Genomic DNA, 20895 nt, shown 5'->3' with positions numbered 1-20895 from the left:
TGAATGTTTAGTTTTTTATGATATGCATACAGTGACTAATTCCTGAAAAGCACCACGAGCGCCAACCTCTATGAAAAGTAGAAAGCAGATGGGATCCAGTGAGACACCCTTTGCTCTTCATACATGTGTTCTATCCCAGTACTGTACTCGGTTTCTTTTTTTATGTAAGTGTTGTAAACTCCACCCTTCTGCATCATCACAGCCAGAGCCCCCTTCCTGCTGTCAGCTCTCACTTCCTTCTTTCCCTGGTGGGAGAGGAGACTGCAGAGCAGAGCTGTGAGCACTGTGAACACAAACCGCTATTTGCCAAGTAAGTCTGGAGGAGAGTGTTGTTCTGATGTTGAGAAGAGCACAGTGGGAAGTTCAGTGACACTGAGGAATATATCTATTGTATCAACTTCCCACCACCACTGTCATTTACCAGACCTTGTGTAGTGCTGAGAATACACAGTTCGTTTTTTTAGGTGATGGCTCGATAGATCATTTCCGACATGTCCGATTTCCTTTTTGATCCTTTCGCCGCTCGATTTCTGACAGAAGTGAATGAAAAAAAGATAAGAAAAACGAACAGAAAATAAGAGAATCGACTGCAGAATCGAGCGGCAACAACGATCGAGAGCTGAAACGAGAAAATCTCTTATAGTCAGTAAAAAGCTGGCCGTACAAGTATCAATATTGCAGCGCTGGGTCCCCAGTTTGAATCCCAGCCAGAGCACTATCTGCAAGGAGTTTGTATGTTGTCCCGTGTCTGTGTGGGTTTCCTCCGGGTACTCTGGTTACCTCTCACATCCCAACAACATACAGATAAGTTAATTAGCTTCCCTCTAAATTGGCCCTGGGCTATGATACATGCACTACACGATACATACATAGTCATATGACTATGGTAGGGATAAGATTGTGAGCCCCTCTGAGGTGAGGGACAGTTAAGTGACAACATAATATGCTCTGTACATCGCTGTGGAAGATGTCGGTGCTATATAAATACTAAATAATAAAATAAGAATATACATTTTTTTCCAGACAGTCCGAATTTGCCAAGGTTCTGTTGGCCAATATGCCCAAATGATCCACATTTGATTAATTTTCCTCAGTTTATCAATAGATAGTGTAACTGGGCAAGTTGGGAAATCCGCATAGAGCAGACTGGGTAAGGAGCTCTTTGGGACTGACAGTCAACTAGCATTGATGTACATTGAATGGTTCATCACTAGCATATCAATGGATTTGTGATTTACTTCCTGCTGAATTGAGATTGAGAGGACAACGTGGTAAAATGACCAATTCTAACCTACGTGGTCCACGTCCATCTGCTGTGTACTGTATTTAGCATGTACCGAAGAGCTGATAACAATCTTCATCGCAAAGATAAAAAGTACAGTGGGATAATTTTCAAGCAGGGAGGGGAAACAGCAGGGTCGGCCTTAGGTTTCAATGCACCCTGAGCGAAACTGGATTTTGGTGCCCCCCCCCCAAACCTCTTTGCGCGTGTACACACATACGCACGCACACACACAGGCCCAAATATAGCACCAACAATTTGCTCGTTATAGCTGTGGTGCTTCCCTCCCCAAAAAATGCCCTCAGCCTCAGTATAGGTAGGTAGGTAGCCAGGTATGGGTGCCCTCAGTATAGGATCTCATGTGTAGGTGCCCTCAGTGTTGGTAGCCAAGCATAGGTAGTATAGTTGTCACAGTAAAGGTAGCTAGTATAGTTGCCCCCAGTGTAAGTAGCATAGTTGTCCCCATATAGGTAGCATAGTTGCCCCCAGTGTAGGTAGTATAGTTGACCCATATAAATAGCATAGCTGCCCCCAGTGTAGGTAGTATGCCCCCAGTGTAGTAGCATAGCTGCCCCCAGTGTAGGTAGTATGCCCCCAGTGTAGTAGCATAGCTGCCCCCAGTGTAGGTAGTATGCCCAGTGCAGGTAGTATGCCCAAGTGTAGGAAGTATGCCCCAGTGTAGGTGGTATGCCCAGTTTAGGTAGTATGCCCCAGTGTAGGTAGTATGCCCCCAGCGTAGGTAGTATTCCCCCAGCGTAGGTAGTATGCCCCAGTGTAGGTAGTATGCCCCAGTGTAGTAGCATAGCTGCCCCAGTGTAGGTAGTATGCACCAGTATAGTAGCATAGCTGCCCCAGTGTAGGTAGTATGCCCCAGTGTAGTAGCATAGCTGCCCCCAGTGTAGGTAGTATGCCTCAGTGTAGGTATTATGCCCCCGTGTAGGTGGTATGCCCCCAATGTAGGTAGTATGCCCCCAGGCAATCCCCCCCTTCTTCAGCAGCGGGCTGGGCAGAGACTGACTCACCTGACTTCCACGCTCCAGCGCCGACATCACTCTTCACTCCCCGCCTCCGCTCCATCTGTAGTTAGAGCAGGGCTACAAGAAAATGGCCGCCGATTGTCCACATTTGTAGACCACGGCGACCACGTTCTTGTAGCCCTGCTCTAATTACAGACAGAGAGGACACAGGGAGAGACAGCGGGGCGGCAAGGGACGACAGGGCGCATGCGCCCTTGAGAGCTGGCGCCCTGAGCAACCGCTCCGGTCACTCATATCAAAGGCCGGCCCCGGGAAACAGGACACTTCAGAACCACACATTTAAAGTAAATATCACCACTCATGGTCGGCCAAAGCAACCCTGGGACCCCGGGGCAATTAGATGAAACACATATTAGCCCTTATCCAATTAACATTTCTCCTGAGTTCTCTCCTAGGAGATCATTTTTCATCTTATAAATACTTTTTACCACTTGGCAAATTAAAAAATAATAAAAAGTAGGTTAAAAAAGGTAATACTTTATCAAACTTATTTTTAGTACTTTCTTGCTTGGTAGGAGCGTTAAAGCGGACCTGAACCCAGAATTTCCTCTCTGCTCTAAAAAATAAGCAACAGCATAATAACAAATTGCAAATTAGCTGTTGTGTCGAGGCAGCCAGCTGACATAGCTGAGAGATTAATTACACTGGTGATTAGCCACAGATGAGGGGAAATTAGACAGGCTAAACTCCCTGAATACACACAGGGTGCATTTCTCTTTGTTTTACTTCTGTTCTGTGCCAGAGTTCAGGTCCACTTTAAATGTATTTTACTGGTAAGGTTTGGGAATATCTCAATGGAAAAAAATCAGGAGGAATGGTAACAGGATATGGATCATTGAGTTGTGCTTTGCTCACTAAATTCCATAACTTGGAATTTTTATAACAACTGAAATAATTAATCAAGTGCACTAAACCCATATCAAACAATCAAAAAGTGGTTATAATCACAATAGGGTCATAAGATGTGTATGTAAGACAGCCAAAAAAAAAGGTTAGAAGTTCAATCTTTATTGCTATTCCATAAAAGCCTATCAAAGGCCAATACCCTAACATACAATGAATTATACACCCTTTGACTACCAAAGTGTAGAAAGTAAACAATCAGTTCCACTGCCCTGAGACACTAGATGGGAAATATAAGGGGTGCTGATAAGTTGCTGGATTTGTCCAGAAAATATAGAACCAGTGTAATGAAATAAAAGATTTATTCAACACTAGTAAAAAGGCCCGCTCGTTAAAAAAGGGGCAATAGGCCATGGCCGCTACCATCCACAATGCGAGCACAGACGTGTCCCACTTGCCCATCCCCCACCGCTGCCCAGAGTATATGCAACTTTCTTAGCAGTTGGAAAAAGCTGTTATTTCCCACAATGCAATGAGGTTCACAGACAGCAAACTGTCAGGTCTGGAAGCAGGGACACACACACACAGGGACAGGACACAGAGACACAGGGGTTTTATTATATAGGATATTTACCCCTGAGACTGATGCAGTTGGTACAGTGTAGTCACATCTTTTCTAGACCATTCAAATAAAAGTATTTTGGTTGGGCCCCAAACCAGCTCTCATCAGGATGTTTGCTGTCAGAAATGTCCTCAAACCAGGTGTTTCTTCAACTCTGAAGGGGCCAGATCATGTGAGTAGGGGTGATGGTGGACCAGTTGGAAACCCATGGTGTTAAATTTGATAGTCATGATGTTGGCCAGGTTCATTGCACAAAAAGTATCCCCTTGCTCACTTTTCCACGACGTTTCCTCTTTCGTAGGAAGTCCACCAACAGAATAGTGTCCTAGTCACTCCAAGACCTTTTGGGCCAAATTCTGTATGTGGTACTCTTCGGCCGTGGGGACCCACTGTGCTGGTTGGTTGAGACTGCTGGTTAGTTGAGTTCTGGACTATACTGTACTATTATGACAAGATGACCCATTCAGTTATGATGGAGGAGGGAGCGATAATGACCACCTAACACAGCTATTTGTTGGGGGGGGGGGGGGCTGAAAGTGGGGACAAGCTGATACTGCTATCGTGGGAGGGTACAAAGCTTCCCTAATGGTTTCTGGAGTGGTGGGGGCAAAGGCCACCAAATGATGCTGCCTGGGGGGAGAGGGCACTTATTAGTACTGCTAAACTATGAGAGTCAGGGGGGGGGGCATGATAACGTTTGCCCATTTTATCTAGAACTGAATCCTGTCCATTAATCAACTTTCTTATACACAGATACAAATAAGTTTAGCCATTGAGTTCCTACACAAGATTAAGCAGTATTTGCTTTGGATGCTCAATAGACCACCTGTTAAAAGAGAGAGCGATGAGACTGTTACTGTCATTATAACCACTGAACAAATTATATAAGCTCATCCGATCATAAGTGAGATGATTATCTGGCCATGGGATGAAGCGGAACAGTAAATGTCTATAGAAAATAACTGGCATCCTTTGTAGGACAAGCACAAGCTCGTAGTATAGCACTACCGCAGGATAGGAAATGACATCATACTCTGCTGAGAATGAAGAGCTGAAAGCATTGCATCGGGCTTGCACAATCTTGGCCTTTGAACACCTTCCATTTAATAATTAAATGAGTTGAGTCATCACATGCGGCATATCTATATAAAATTGTGAGGCTGATGGATTCTTGGTTATTCCCAGGACAAAATCTCCGCTAGAAACAGGTCTGTAGCTAATTCCATTTTATCAATTGCTGAAATTGGAAACGCTTTATTTCTAGCCTTGCATTTGTTGCTGTGTCATGTGTGGCCGGTCATATTACACCACGATGTATAGAATATGCCAAGTCACAAAACAAAAATACTCACTTTATTAAGATGTATTCATATTATGTATTCATATTATTAATACTTAGATCACAGCCAATATTGCAACTTTCCTGATGAGACTTGTGAAGGTTTAATTGCCGAGATTATTTGTATCGTTTTAGTCTTGGTAACCCAGAGGGAAGATTTCATCAATCATTCATAAATAAACATTTCTTTCTGTTTTAGTTTTGGGTAGAGGTGTGAACAATGAGTTTTTATTGCTGTTTGTGCCCCCATACTGCTCTTGTGACTTTTGAGGTACAGCTGTCATAGCAATTCAATCTAGTTCTTACATGCATTGCCAGGGGTAAGGTTAAGGTTTGTTTCAACATGCAATTAGGGCTAGTGCAATGTTATTGGTTTAAGTTATGAGTACGTTTAAAGTAGACCTGAACTCAGGACTTCCTCTCTGCTCTAAAAGATAAGCAACAGCATAAAAACCTTTAAAGAAAGACATTTCTTTGTTACAGCTGATACAAATACTGCAATCAATCTGCAATGTGTCTAGTTACTGCTTTCATAGAAGCAGACATGTTGTTAACATCCTGTGTTTACAAATTAGCTGCTCTGCCTTGGCAGTCAGTTGACACAGCTGGGAGATCAAATTACAACTTGTGATTAGTTAAAAATGAGGCGGGATTAGACACGCTGAGCAGTGAAGAAGAATGAAACAGAGAGCAGGGTAGGGGTTTTCTCTAATGTTCCCACTGATATACTGTATATGGTAAAATACATGAGGGTGCTTCGTCACTGTTGTCAGATTTCTACTACCTTTTGCAAGTCACAGCAACATAGTAGAGAAGTAATCTAATGGTAGCCATACATGGTACAATTTTTTTCATACAATCTTACCATTTCTATGTAATATAAGGGAACTGCCTGAATTATCCTTTCAGTATATTCACTTAATTTACGCTTAAACTACAAAGAAATGGTAAGATTGTATGAAAAAATTGTACATGTATGGCCACCATTAGACTCATTTTACTCAGGAAGAAATGTACTTCTTATTTGTATGCGTTAACATGTATTTTAAATTTTAAGATTTTCGCGACAGTGGTCCTTTAAGCCAAGGATTGAACTTCATCCCAATCAGTAGCTGATACCCCCTCTCCCATGAGAAATAATTTTTTCTAGAATAGACCATTAGGGATATCTACATGGCTGATATTTTGCCCCCCCCCCCCCCCCCCCCCCCCACCCCACCCCCCCCCCCATGTGATGTCATGACCATGGTCCCTGACAGTTCCCTGTCTGTGAACCTCGTTGTGGGAAATAATGGCTTCCATCTGCCAAGAAAGCAGTGTCATGCTACGTACACACTTGCGACTATGGTCATTTGAAACAGCAGCTTAACGATCGTTCTGCGGCAATCAGGTAAAGAACTTTACCAAACGATCATTAAGTACAACGACAAACGAACGATATCGGCCCGATGAGAAAATTCAACAGGATGGATCGTATCGAGCGACAATCGTTAGAAAAAACTATAGTGTGTACAGTTATCTGCCGAGAACGATTGTTACAAGGTCCAATACGCCTGTGTTGGATTCTGCCCAGCTTCCGTACTTCTTGTGTAGGGCGACCCGTAAAGATTGTTACATTACAAATTTAAAAAAAAAATTGTTTTCAAGTTAACTATCATATATTTTTATCTATATTTAATTCCATTTTCGTGGGTTTTTTTTATTTTATTTTATATAAACATGTACGCAACATTTCCCTCTGATCGTTCTTTTCTGCAAGAACGATCGTTAAAATGTGTATGATGATCGCTGCATCCCATCGTTGCATTCCAATCGTTCCAATATTGTTCATCGGGTAACTATCGTTCCTTGCAAACGATCGTTATCGCAAGTGTATACGTAGCATTACGCTGTGCATAGAGCTCTCAGTAAGCAAATGTACCACAGAGATCACCTGGCAGGACTAACGATGTCACCATGTGATAAATGTCAGAATGTAAATTAGAGAGAGGAGAGATTTTACAATGAGCAAACACTGACTACATCATTTATACATAATTATTGTAAAAAAAAAAAAAAAAAAGTTATATCTCTTTTTTTTATTTATCTAACTCATTTATATAGCACAAATCAGACAATTGGCTTCACAGGGAGTTAAGTTTGCAACTGATAATTGAATGACTTTTTAAAAAAAAAATTCTAAATTACAAATGATATTTCATGGCAAAGGTCAAGGGGCCCATCACTGTAAAGCCTCATCTACACAATACAATTATCCATCAGATAGATGGATCTGATAGATAGATCTAATAAGAAATTGCATCATGTGTAGATGTCCAAATTGTTTCAGATCAATTTTGCGATAGATTTTGCTTTGATAAGTACCCAAAATCTATTGCAAAATGTTGGACCAGTTGGAAATGATCTAATAGATCAGTCTAATAGATCCAGATCTGATGGAAAATTGTACCGTGTAGATGAGGCTTTACACTCTTGATTGTAAAAACTTATGAAATCTTATATTGTAGAATTGGTAAACTGAGTGAATAAGTGGTAAGATTGTACAATCAAGATTGTGTTATTAATGGTCACCTTTATACCTGATACACACCATGCAATTTCCTGTCAGATAGGTGAGTCGAATCGATTATTATCGACAGGTCCGCTCTGATTTCCAGTTGTTTTTCTGATTGATTTTCCGATCAGTTCTATACAAAATTGATCAGAAAAACTATCGGAAATCAGATCGAACCTGTCAAAAATAATAAATTCGACCCGCCTATCTGATGATAAATTGCATGGTGTATACCAGGCATTAGTCAGAAGAGGGGAGATAAAGTTAGTGTTAGGCAGAGGACAGAGTAAAAGTAGTTAAAGTTAGTTAGTAAAAAGTTAGCAAAGGAGAGGTAGACAGAATTTTATTAAGATGCCCATTAATGCCACAATATTTTCTTTAGATGTGATCATGCAATCTGATTTTTACTATCGAATTGTACAGAAAACCACGCAGTTTGTGGAGAAAATCGACCTAATATGATTCTGTGGTCGGTTGGAATACAGAATTTTGTTGATTGGAATGTTGGATTCTATGATTGTATCTGAAGAGAGAAAGTGCTCTGATCAACCTAAATGGTTTAAGGAGGCGCCCTGGTGGTTTATAAAACCGTTTAAAAACGTTTCTATGTCTTTTCCTAGAAGGGGTCCTTACACCCACTACCCACTACTCTGCACTACTCTGATTAACCACCCTGGCGTTCTGATTAAATCGCCAGGGTGGCTGCGGGAGGGTTTTTTTCAAATAAAAAAAAAACTATTTCATGCAGCCAACTGAAAGTTGGCTGCATGAAAGCCCACTAGAGGGCGCTCCGGAGGCGATCTTCCGATCGCCTCCGGCGCCCAGAATAAACAAGGAAGGCCGCAATGAGCGGCCTTCCTTGTTTTGCTTATATCGTCGCCATAGCGACGAGCGGAGTGACGTCATCGACGTCAGCCGACGTCCTGACGTCAGCCGCCTCCGATCCAGCCCTTAGCGCTGGCCGGAACTTTTTGTTCCGGCTGCGCAGGGCTCAGGCGGCTAGGGGGGCCCTCTTTCGCCGCTGCTCGCGGCGAATCGCCGCAGAGCGGCGGCGATCAGGCAGCACACGCGGCTGGCAAAGTGCCGGCTGCGTGTGCTGCTTTTTATTTGATTAAAATCGGCCCAGCAGGGCCTGAGCGGCGACCTCCGGCGGTGTTGGACGAGCTCAGCTCGTCCAGACCGCTCAGGTGGTTAACCTGTTTATGGGAACAATCAATAATTACCTTAAGATTACTTACAGAGTCTCATACTGTTTCCAGTACAGGAAGAGTTAACTATGCAAAAGAGGTTCTTTGAGCTCTGCCTAAAGTTGTTGATAGCACTGTCTTTTGAAGCTCTTATCTCAACTGTCTGAGATTTTCTTCTTTGTTTATGGTTTTTCTGCAGAGAAAAGTTCAAAGGGTCACTAGCCTGCTCTGTGAAATCATTTAAAATGCTGAGTGTATTGTGGAAACTGCAATTATTAGAGAATGATGCAACGTTATAAAAAAAAAGCTATATACCTGATATTGCGCGCAGTGGGGTGCGCCAATAATAGTGCGTGGTGCGACAATGCGATGTTAACATCACACCACGCACTATCATCGGCGCAATGTAACTTTGTGCGGCTGTTAGTGCACGCAAAGCTACTTAAGGGGCACTAAGTGGCTTTTCACTCTGGCGCTAACACTTAGCGCCATTTAGTTAATCAAGCCCAGAGTGTAAAAGGGGCCCGCAATTCAACCAATCAACCAACCAAACAAGATCAATCATTTGAACTTCAAGATTAATCGACAAAGGAATTCAATAAAACATTTTTCAGTATGTCACTTTATTCTTTTTCGCCTTACAGCTGTTTCCTGTATTAGCGCTACATAAAGAAGAGGATGACTGACGTTAAGGCAAATGGCTTTGAACTGACTAATGGTCAGCCTATAACAGAGGATGAGGAGGACGTCATGTATGTATAATTTTCTGCGACGCCTGTATATGTACAGAGATAAGAAAACCAGAGGCCTAACCCAGCTTCTAAGTATCACCTTAAAGGCTTTATTAAAATGGGCCTGTATGTTTCTAATTGTGTGAAACCGATCACAACAAACATGCCAATGGATATTATGCTAACCTGTTCAGGCCCGTAGGATTACACCCCCCTAGTGACCAGGCTATTTCTTACACTTCAGGCCACTGCTGCTTTAAGGCCTCGCTGTAGGGCCGCACAAATCAGCACACAAGTGATGCCCCCCCCCCTTTTCTGCACACCAACAGAGCTTTTTGTTTGTGGGCTCTGATCGCTGCTGGGTTGTTTATTTATTTATTTGTTTATTTTTTTAAAATAACATTTCCTATTTTTGTATTATTTTTTTTCCCTCCCTCCCCCCCCCACCAGCCAATGATAGCGATCGGCTGTCATAGGCATCAGACGAGTGGGGGACAGCCGAGTGAAACAGCTGTCCCCAGTACAGCGCTGCCGTAGATCACAGTGCAGTACAGTGTAAATAGACAGCGCCCTCTAACAGTCTCCTAGCGGTGATCGAGACTGGGTGCGCGATCCCCTGCAATCTCCGACCCCAGGACTTTATGCCAATTGGCGTTAGGCAGTCCTCAGCAGGTTAAAGTGAACCCAAGCTGAGAGTTACATGGAGGCTGCCATATTCATTTCCTTTCAAGCAATACCAGTTGCCTGGCTGTCTTGCTGATCCTCTGCCTCTAATACCTTCAGCCATAGCCCATGAACAAGCATGCAGCAGATCAGGTGTTTCTGGCAATATTGTCAGATCTGACAAGATTAGCTGCATGCTTGTTTCTGGTGTGATTCAGACACTACTGCAGACAAATAGATCAGCAGGATGCCAGGCAACTGGCAATTGATTAAGAAGAAACAAATATGGCAGCCTCCAGATCCCTTTTACCCCGTCATGTACAGACAGAAATGTCCATTCTGTCCAATGTTCATTGCAGCAACATACAGTAATTTAAAGTTGCAACCTGCTCAATAATTACAGACACCAAATTCAAGTCAAACATGTCATAATAGCAATGCTATATGACATGCTTGATGTAATGGAGACACTGAAGGATTAGCACCCTGTACAGTAACAGGGATCAGGGCATGGATCTGTCATAGTGTGGACCAGGACCTCACCAAGCCTTTGAATCGAGGTGGCGTATCACCTGTTTCTGAACCTTGATTGTTATCCATGAACCCACCTGGAGAGGCAGTTAGGTCTGAAGACGCGCTGTGAGCCAGTGGTGTAGCTAAGGAGCTCTGGGCCCCAGTGCAAGTTTTACATTGCCACCCCCCCAACCCCCCCCCCAGCCCCCCCCCCCCCCCCCCCGCAAGCACTCTATACATAACAATTGATATGGCGCACCAAAACCTGCAAAGGACAACAGTGTCAGAGGTGCAAGAAGGTGGTGGGGTACAGCTTGTTATTGATTATTATCAATCAAAGCATCTATAGAAGTGATCATTAGCAGCACAGGACCAATAAAGAGCTAATACTGCATTTGAGAGAGGGCCCTACAGGGCCCCAATGCGGTGGAGACCTCTGCAACACCTATTGCTACGCCACTGCTGTGAGCAGTTGAGTGCAAGTTCAGCATTGTAATCTGTATCAAGGTCCAGGACTGTTGCTATAAACATGTCAGATGAGTGCAGAACAGCCTGGTATGTAGATTAAAATTTAACTATTGTCCCTGATAAGTCATTATCAAACACAACTGTTAATTATAAAACACTAGTGAAAAGCTTAGGTGATAGATTACTGGAGATCCTCCAGAGATTACACAGCAGAACAAATGAAAAACGTTGCCTTATGCAGTAGTTTTCCTAAAGCAGCCCAAGGAAAATGTTTGACTCACTTGAAAAACCTAGTAAGTCATAGTTGGCTATAAACGAAAAAGTAAATGCTTTGTTCACATGCTAGATGGTTCTTGGCCAAACAGTCGGTAGGAGCTGTGTCTGCCAAGAATCTAGTGTGTGTATAGTGGCCCCCAATGCACTGATCATCTTGTGCAGCTTGAGGACATTGCTCTCCTCTGTACCCCTCCTGCAACAGAAAGCACCACTAGACTAGCGGCGCGTCTTGGCCCTAAACTGTCAGCTAAGGGATCAAGTTCTGATCCTTGTGGGTGACAGCTCTAATAAGTGTGTACAAGACTTATAGTGTACCTACACGGGATGAAAAAGTATATTTATACTTACCTGGGGCTTCATCCAGCCCCATGAGGTGCGTCGGCTCCCGGTTGCCCTGTTGTCTTCTAAACACCCCCTCCCCCGGTAATATGGTCATCCTTGGCCAGTCATACACTTCTGTGCATGCGCGGCCTACTCACGCACGCACCCCCGCCGTGCTCCCTAACACAGGAGCATTCTGCACCTGCACACAGTACTACTGACCGGGCCATGCATGCGCAGGAGCGTATGACTGGCCACGACTGGCCATATTACCAGGGGGGTTCGAAGACAACAGAGCAGACAGCAAGGGAGCCCACGCACCTCATTAGGCTGGATGAAGCCCCAAGCAAGCAGGTTTCCTGTGTTCAATTTCCATTTCTCAATAATACTGCATGTGAACTTACTGCCCGTACGAATGTAATTCTGCATTATAATGGATTGGGTTATCCTAACTTGCTGTATACAGTAGGTAACTGGATAATGTGTGACTATGTGCTCATTGCATAGACACAGACCAGACTTTGTAATAACGTGTGTAATAATAACCTGTGTTGTGTGCACTGCAGGACACACTGGGCTTGATTCACTAACCAGCGCTAAGCCGGTTAGTGAGCCCTAACAGGTAATTGGTGCAAATCTAAATCTGGGCGTTAGGTGATTTGCGCTCAAACATTGAATAAAGTCCCGCTCAGTGCGTGCAAAGCGCGTATCGCGTGTAATAGTGAGCGGTGCGACTATACGTCGCACCCACTGCCCTGTAAACCCCACACCCGGTGAAATGAAAACGGCGCATTTGGTGCCCCGTAACGGAGCATCAATGCGATGCTTTAAGCGCACCCAATGCGCCATTTACAGAGCAGCTGGTGCGCAGTTATCGTTGCACCGCGCACTAATACCCGCGATGCGCGCGCACTGAGCGGGGCTGTGCGCGAAGTAGCTCTGCGCGGCCGTTAGTGCGCGCAGAGCTACTTATGAGGCACTAAGAGGCTTTTCACAGCAGCGCTAACACTTAGCGGCGCTTTGTGAATCAAGCCCATTCATTACAATGCACATTCTAAATCGTGTACAGCGTGAACTGAGAATGCAGCTTAAAGAGACCCCGAGGCGGGGTTTTGACAATGCAATCCACGTACAGAGGTTGTGTCTGCCTATACTGCCCAGCCTCTGTTGCTATCCAGATCCCCCCTTAGCCCCCCCTGCGCTCTGCTATTCCCCATAAATCCCTCCAATCAGCGGGGAGGGAAGGGACACGGGCAGGGACCAGAGCTATGCAGGAGGCGGGGGGAGCGCCGAGACTGACAGTACATAGGTAAACACAGCCCGCTGCGACACGCTGGTTGTTGACAGCACGGCTGTGATTTATGGGGGATAGTAGAGCGCAGGGGGGGCTTAGGGGGATCTGGATAGCAACGGAGGCTGGGCAGTATAGGCAGACCCAGCCTCTGAATGTGGATAGCATTGTCAGAACCCCACCTCGGGTTCTCTTTAAAGAGAACCTGAGGTGGATCTTCGGGGGGCAGATGGGACACAGAGCCATGTTCTCTGCCTAATGACATGGCTCTGTGTCCCCCAACCACCACTCTCTGCGCTTGTCACTAACTCAGAGGTAAACAGAGGGGAGAGGAATTCCCTGTTTAATATGCCCACCAGGGCATTCCTGCAGGGTTTCCTGAGCTGCCTTTGGGCAGCTCTCTCCCCCTGGCCGCGCCTCCTGCCGCTCATCCGCCTCCCTGCACGCTATGAGAGACACACAGTCTCTCCGTGCAGCGTGGTGACCCAGGGGTCACGCAAGTGAAAGTGGGCCATTGCGGCCCATGGGAGCAGCGGATCAGGTAGCCTACTTTCTTTTTTTTTTTTTTTTTTTTGAGCCCACCTCGAGCTTTCTTTAAAGTGAACCTCCAGACTAAAAATCTACTCCGCAGTACTGAAAAGGCTTGATGTTTAACAGTTTCACAGCATCAGAAGTTTGTTCTTCTTACTCAAGCTTAATTTTTAGCTGCACAGAAGAAAACTGCCCGGGCATTTTTCCCCTGATGCTGTGCAAAGCATGATGGGATTGCTGATGTTGTTGTTCTCGTTCTGCTGTTTTGGTGCACATTTTTTTTTTTTTAATTTTGAATTTGAGATGTGAAGCCTAGCGTGTGCAGCTGGGAGGGGTGACCAGGACACAGGACAGTTGGAACTGTGTCTCATGCTCCCCGTCTCCTCCTTTCAACCAAAAAGATGGCTGCCCCATGACAAAGATGGCTGCCCTTATGAAATCACAAACAGTTGCCTGTTCTTTTAAAACAGGGTGGGTGAGAGGTTATATTACCCATCTATTTTAATTAACATAACTGATGTAACTTAATGACAGTATGTTTGTTTAGGCTGAACTTCCCCTTTAAGGACCTGTCTCTACTCCTCAGTTTTTCTGTGCATTTTGTCCACAGGAAAACTCCAACCAATGTTATTCAATGGCCTAGTTCACACTTGAATGCATTTTTCACATGCAGAAAAACAATTGAGTGCAATACAAAACTGTCAGGCTGGGTGCACATTTAGCAGAAACGCTAGCGTTGCGGGAAACGCTGTGTTTTTCCGCTAATAGAAGTCCATGGGCCGCTGAAAAAACGCATATAAAAATGGATATGCCTTTTCTATGCGTTTTAAAACCTGCGTTTTCAAAAACGCTGGTTTTGTTGCATATTATGCAGGAAAACTGCCAAAACGCACATAATAAAAATCAATGGGAACGCAATGGTATGCGTTTTTCATGCATTTTTATATGCTTTTTTTTTTTTTTTTAATTATTATTTTTGCTGTATTTTCGCTTTCTGCTGTCTTCCAAATGATTTGCATCAATGGAAATTTAAAAACGCATGGAAAACGTGGATATGCATTTTGTATATGCGAACCGCAAATGCATTAAACCACACGCAAAACGCATAAATAACGCATCGCAAACACACCCAAAACGTGGTAAAACCATACAAAAAACGCACACAACATTACCATAAAACTTGACATAAAACACAGCCTTTTAGGCTATGTCATATCAGCCTCACACCGAGAAATTGCGTTCTCTGGAAAAACGCAACAGAGTTGCATTGTGTGTAAAGGCTCATACACACGGGGCACAACTGTCGCCACAAACACGTGGCACGCGCATGTTGCGGCGACAGGTCCCCTGTGTGTATGAGGCGCGCGCCACGAACTGTCGCCAGTTAGAGCTGTCGCCAGGCGATTGACGTGGCCAATCGCCGGCAACAGCTGTCGCCGCAACTGTCGCTAGTCCACAACGCGTACTGCGTGTGTATGCGGACTAGCGACAGCAACCCATACACAATGCACGGAGCTTCCGGCAGAGGGGAGGAACCTTCCGCGACAGCTTCCACCGCATCTCTGTCCCTCTGTGCGCCGTGTGTACGGAGGGACCTGGCGACGAACTGTCGCTGCTTTTTTTTTTGTCTCTTGTGAGACATCTGTGCCTCGTGTGTATGAGGCTTAAGACATCTAAAGCAACACATACAGTGATGCTTACAGTCAATGAAAAGTATACTTTGCTGCAACTATAAAAGCGCATGCTGTCCGTTACTGCATTGTATGCCTTGGGCTATGCCAACAGATCCCTCACACCCCTCTGCTCAGGGCCGGATTACCGACCAGGCAACAAAAGCAGTCACTTGAGGCCCCATTCAGAGTCAAAGGGGCCCCATCAGCACATAAACCAGCCCTTGACATCCTGTCAGCGGTGGCTGGATGGTATAATGGTTAACTCTGAGCAGTGCAATAACTATGGAAAGATGCATATCATTTTAAAGGGAACCAGAGAGGAACGGGGGGTTGAAAAAAGAAAATGATTTTATACATACCTGGGGCTTCTTCCAGCTCCATAAGCCTGAATCGCTCCCACGCCGCCGTCCTCAGCTTCCTGGATCCGCCGGTACCGGGCCCGTCACTTCCGGCGGACGCGGCCAATTGTCCGCATCACAGGGGCTCCCTCCATACATGTACGCATGCGGCAGCGCAGTAGGCAGCCACATGCGTATCTGTATGGAGAGAGAGCACCCTGTAATGCGGAGAATTGGCCGCGTCCGCCGGCCGACTTGCCGACTCGCGGCAATGACGGGACCCGGTGGCGGCGGATCCAGGCAGCGGAGGACGGCGGCGTGGGAGCGATCCGTGCGTATGGGGCTGGAGGAAGCCCCAGGTATGTATATTGAATCCTCTCTGGTTCCCTTTAAAGCTCTTTTTCTCCTCTTTCTAATGATATATAAACCGGCGCCCTTTGCCTTTTAGTTTTCGCTATTTTCACGATCGAAATAGCGGCCACGGCAATTTCGAACGCGAAAATAGCAAAAACTAAAAGGCGTAGGGTGGCAGTTCTATCATTGTAAAGAGGAGAAAGAGAGCTTCAAAATGATATGCATCTTTCCATAGTTACATTGTATTACACAGGATGACTTTTCTCCATAGTCGGCAGCTCGATTCAGCACAATGCAATGAAATATAAGGAACCCAGGGGGATATAATTACAAACACCATGCTGGTAGGTGTGAGGATGTAATTAATTAGTTGAGGGTATGCTTAAAGGCATACCCACAGGCACTGCTCGGAGTCCCTTTAAGGGCTCTGCCTTTGACACAGGAGGAGGCACCTATTCAGTAGGAGACCTTAGGCAAGTCTCTCTAACATTGCTACTGCCTATAGGGCGCGTTCTAGTGGCTGCAGCTCTGGCGCTTTGGGTCCGCCAGGAGAAATGCGCGATATAAATGTTATTTGTCTTGTCTTGTCAAATGATGCCGTGCGCTGCTGATTGTCTTTAGAGCCAGGCTCTCCTCCTAGGTCTCCTTCCTGCTACTGTGCGCTCTGCGCTCTGCCACTGCCCACTCCTCCCCTTCTCACAGAGAACCACAGCTGCAGCAAGAATGATAGCAGCAGATGGCAAACACTCACTCACCTATCCATGATCCAAGCGATAGAGATCCCGTCATCTTAAACCAATCTGTCTCTTCTACAATGCAGCCGCTCGCTCTGAACTTTCTGATTCTCAGATCAGACAGGAAGTAGTAATAGTAGTAGTAACAGAGAGGCAGCACTCTAGAGGAGACAGATGGGCTCCGGATGATGGGACCTCTATTGCTTGGATCGCAATAGGTGAATGTAAGTCATCTGGTGCTGTCATTCTCTCCCGCTGCGTCTGCCTTCTCTGCTGCATGGTGGCTGTCTAGTTTGGGAGGAAATCAGTTGTTCGGTGGTGGGGGTGGTTATGTAATTCTGTCTGGGGAACGGCTTCCAATTTGGTGGTGTCCAGAGCTTTCTGCTATTGCCAGGCTGGAGATGCAGGGGGAAAGTGCTGCTGCTGTGATATCTGGCGCCCTCTCCACAGGGGTGCCCCAGCCCCTGAGTGCAAATGTCCCAGCCATTCATCTCTCATTCTGCATTTTGCCGCTGCTATTCCCTGCATTGTGCACCCACAGAGGAAAGCAGGCTGTTGCCCATAGCAACCAGTAGCTCGGCTGCCCCGGTGTGTGCGGCATGTTGCTGTGCAGGTGCATCTTCTGATTCTATTACGACATGATGGGGGGCCCAAATCAGTTACTTTGCTTTGGGCCCCATTTAGCCTTAATCCGGCTCTGCCTCTGCTAACCTACTGAAGCAAATGCCTAAGCTAATTACAGTTACGCAACATGTGCTTGTCACTGTAAGTTATGGTAAAATTGCTGTGCATTTCCTAAAACTATGCGGTGCTAGTTTACATGATGCTTCCAGTCCATCATTTTCACTTGTATATCTGAATATCAGTAAGTCAAGATCAGTGAAATCCTTTCTTCAACGTATTTGTCTTTGTTTTCCTAGGAATGAAAAAATGAAAAAGAAAGTAAAAAAAGAGAAAATCAAGACTGTTGGTCCAATTCATATTGTGAGTCAATTAAAATATTTCATGACAAATGTGATTTGTGTACATCTATATAGCTATATTTGTCCGTGTGGCATTGAGTTTTTATATTGTCTTCCATTCTTCTTTGGTTCTTGCTAGTTTCGGTATGCCACTGGGCTGGATATTTTCTTTATGATCATTGGAATCATAGGAGCCATTGGAAATGGAGCCTCCCAACCTCTCATGCTCCTCGTGTTTGGAGAAATGACAGATAGTATCCTGTGTTATAACTCATCCCTGCAAAACACATGTAAGTTTTATTTTATGTAATGCTAGGTACACACCATACAATTTTCTGGCAGATTTACTTGCCAGATCGATTATTTCCACAATGTCCAATCTGAATTTTGCTACATTTTTTTAATTGTTTTTCTGATCGATTTCAGTAGAAGTGAACGGAAATCGATCGGAAAATTGATGGGAAAAATGATCGAAACATCGAATAATTGATCAAAATACAGATTGGACATGTTGGAAATAATTTATCTGGCAGGTAAAACTTCCAGAAAATTGTATGGTGTGTACCTAGCATTAATATAAGTTTATCAGATGTCGGAAATGGGCATTATTCAGCTGGTTAAAGGGGAACTTCAGCCTAAACAAACATACTATCATTAAGTTACATTCGTTATGTTAATTAAAATAGTAATTAGTCTCTTACCCACCCTGTTTTAAAAGAACAGGCAAATGTTTGATTTTATGGGGGTAGCCATCTTTTTCATGGGGGCAGCCATCTTTTTTGTTGAAAGGAGGTGATAGGGAGCATGAGACACAGTTCCAACTGTCCTGTGTCCTGATCACTCTCCCAGCTGCATGTGCTAGGCTTCAAATGTCAAATTAAAACTTTAAAAAAAAATATTTTGCACCAAAACAGCAGACCGAGCACAACAACATCAGAAATCCCGTCATGCTTTGCACAGCATCACGGGAAAAATGCCCGGGCAGTTTTCTTCTGTGCAGCTAAAAATGAGCCTTGGGTAAGAAAAATAAAATTCTGATGCTGTGCAACTGTTAAAGAAACACCAAGCCTTTTCAGTGCTCCTGAGAAGATTTTTAGTCTGGAGGTTCACTTTAAGGAATAAATAAAAGCTTTCCAAGATATTCAAGTATAGCTTTTCCAGTCTGCAATGCTTCCTTGAATCTCGCAGTTTGTTTGTGGGACAGAGATTGACAAACTCATTTGAAAAAAAATTGTGGTCAACTACCAGATACTAATTCCTTTGCGTTACCTTTCCTGCTAATAACTGGGGTGAAATTTAAATACAGTAGGAAATGTTTTATGAGAAACAAATGCAATTTCTAACCATTTAGGGCCCTTTTCCACAGAGAGCGATTTGCTTGAATTCACAAATTGCTAGCGATTTTTAAATTGCTCAGGTTGCTACTTTAACATAGGAATTGTGGAAAGTGTTTTCCACTATAGCGATTAGATTTTCTGTAAATTGCATTTGATTTTTGGAGTGATTGTGCTTCAGTGTTAAATGTTAAGTGTAAAATAAGAATCGCAATCGCACAGCAAAACTGATGAAAAATCGCAATCGCTTGCATTTGTGATTTTCTTTTGTGATTGCTTCTGAAAAAGGGCCCTTACTGCAATGGTCTATTAAAGCCTCATTTCATATCTTAATTGTTTTCATAAATCTGTCTAGCAGCAACTCTAGATCATACAGTGGCTTGCAAAAGTATTCAGCCCCCTTGAAGTTTTCCACATTTTGTCACGTTACTGCCACAAACATGAATCAATTTTATTGGAATTCCACGTGAAAGTCCAATACAAAGTGGTGTACATATGAGAAGTGGAACGAAAATCAAACATCATTCCAAACATTTTTACAAATAAATAACTGCAAAGTGGGGGTGTGCGTAATTATTCGGCCCCCTGAGTCAATACTTTGTAGAACCACCTTTTGCTACAATTACAGCTGCCAGTCTTTTGGGGTATGTCTTTACCAGCTTTGCACATCTAGAGACTGAAATCCTTGCCCATTCTTCTTTGCTAAACAGCTCCAGCTCAGTCAGATTAGATGGACAGCGTTTGTGAACAGCAGTTTTCAGATTTTGCCACAGATTCTCGATTGGATTTAGATCTAGACTGTGACTGGGCCATTCTAACACATGGATATGTTTTGTTTTAAACCATTCCATTGTTGCCCTGGCTTTATGTTTCGGGTCGTTGTCCTGCTAGAAGGTGAACCTCCGCCCCAGTCTCAAGTCTTTTGCAGACTCCAAGAAGTTTTCTTCCAAGATTGCCCTGTATTTGGCTCCATCCATCTTCCCATCAACTCTGACCAGCTTCCCTGTCCCTGCTGAAGAGAAGCACCCCCAAAGCATAATGCTGCCACCACCATATTTGACAGTGGAGATGGTGTGTTCAGAGTGATGTGCAGTGTTAGTTTTCCGCCACACATAGCGCTTTGCATTATATGCTTGTGGCAAACTGCAAACGGGACATCTTATGCTTTCCTGTTAACAATGGCTTTCTTCTTGCCACTCTTCCATAAAGGCCAACTTTGTGCAGTGCACGACTAATAGTTATCCTATCGACAGATTCCCCCACCTGAGCTGTAGATCTCCGCAGCTCGTCCAGAGTCACCATGGTCTTCTTGACTGCATTTCTGTTCAGCACTCTCCTTGTTCGACCTGTGAGTTTAGGTGGACGGCCTTGTCTTGGTAGGTTTACAGTTGTGCCAAACTCCTTCCATTTCTGAATGATCCCTTGAACAGTGGTCTGTGGAATGTTCAAGGCTTTGGAAATCTTTTTGTAGCCTAAGCTCGCTTTAAATTTCTCAATAACTTTATCCCTGACCTGCCTGGTGTGTTCTTTGGACTTCATGGTGTTGTTGCTCCCAATATTCTCTTAGGTCCAGTGCACACCAAAACCGCTAGCAGATCCGTAATACGCTAGCGGTTTTGGGAGCTGATTTCAGAGCGATTCTAGGTATGTTTAGAGAGGTTTTCTAAACATACCTAGCGGTTTTGGGTGCGTTTTTGTGTAGCAGATTACACATATTGTTACAGTAAAAGCTGTTACTGAACAGCTTCTGTAACAAAAATGCCTGGCAAACCGCTCTGAAGTAGCGTTTTTCAGAGCAGTTTGCGTTTTTCCTATACTTTACATTGAGGACGAAACGCTTCC

At 44.4% G+C, this 20895-nt stretch overlaps 1 protein-coding gene across 4 annotated transcripts in view; it reads left to right on the top strand.

Moving 5' to 3' along the window:
* Nucleotides 1-254: 254 nt before the first annotated feature.
* The window catches only part of LOC137518305 (ATP-binding cassette sub-family B member 5-like), a 96740-nt gene continuing 76099 nt past the window's right edge, over nt 255-20895 (top strand). Inside the window, exons 1-4 of one of the 4 annotated variants that reach the window (XM_068235974.1) lie at nt 255-310; nt 9509-9616; nt 17678-17741; nt 17859-18009. In XM_068235974.1, coding sequence (XP_068092075.1) covers nt 9543-9616; nt 17678-17741; nt 17859-18009 — 289 coding nt within the window. In that variant the 5' untranslated portion in view covers nt 255-310; nt 9509-9542. Of the gene's footprint in view, nt 311-3731; nt 3957-4476; nt 4993-9508; nt 9617-17677; nt 17742-17858; nt 18010-20895 lie in introns of those variants that run through there. The other 3 variants (XM_068235973.1, XM_068235972.1, XM_068235975.1) reach the window with 3 other exon arrangements.

Source organism: Hyperolius riggenbachi, chromosome 5 (assembly GCF_040937935.1).
Source record: "Hyperolius riggenbachi isolate aHypRig1 chromosome 5, aHypRig1.pri, whole genome shotgun sequence".
Classification (NCBI taxonomy): Eukaryota; Metazoa; Chordata; class Amphibia; order Anura; family Hyperoliidae; genus Hyperolius; species Hyperolius riggenbachi.
This window is presented reverse-complemented; position numbering and strand designations above follow the sequence as displayed.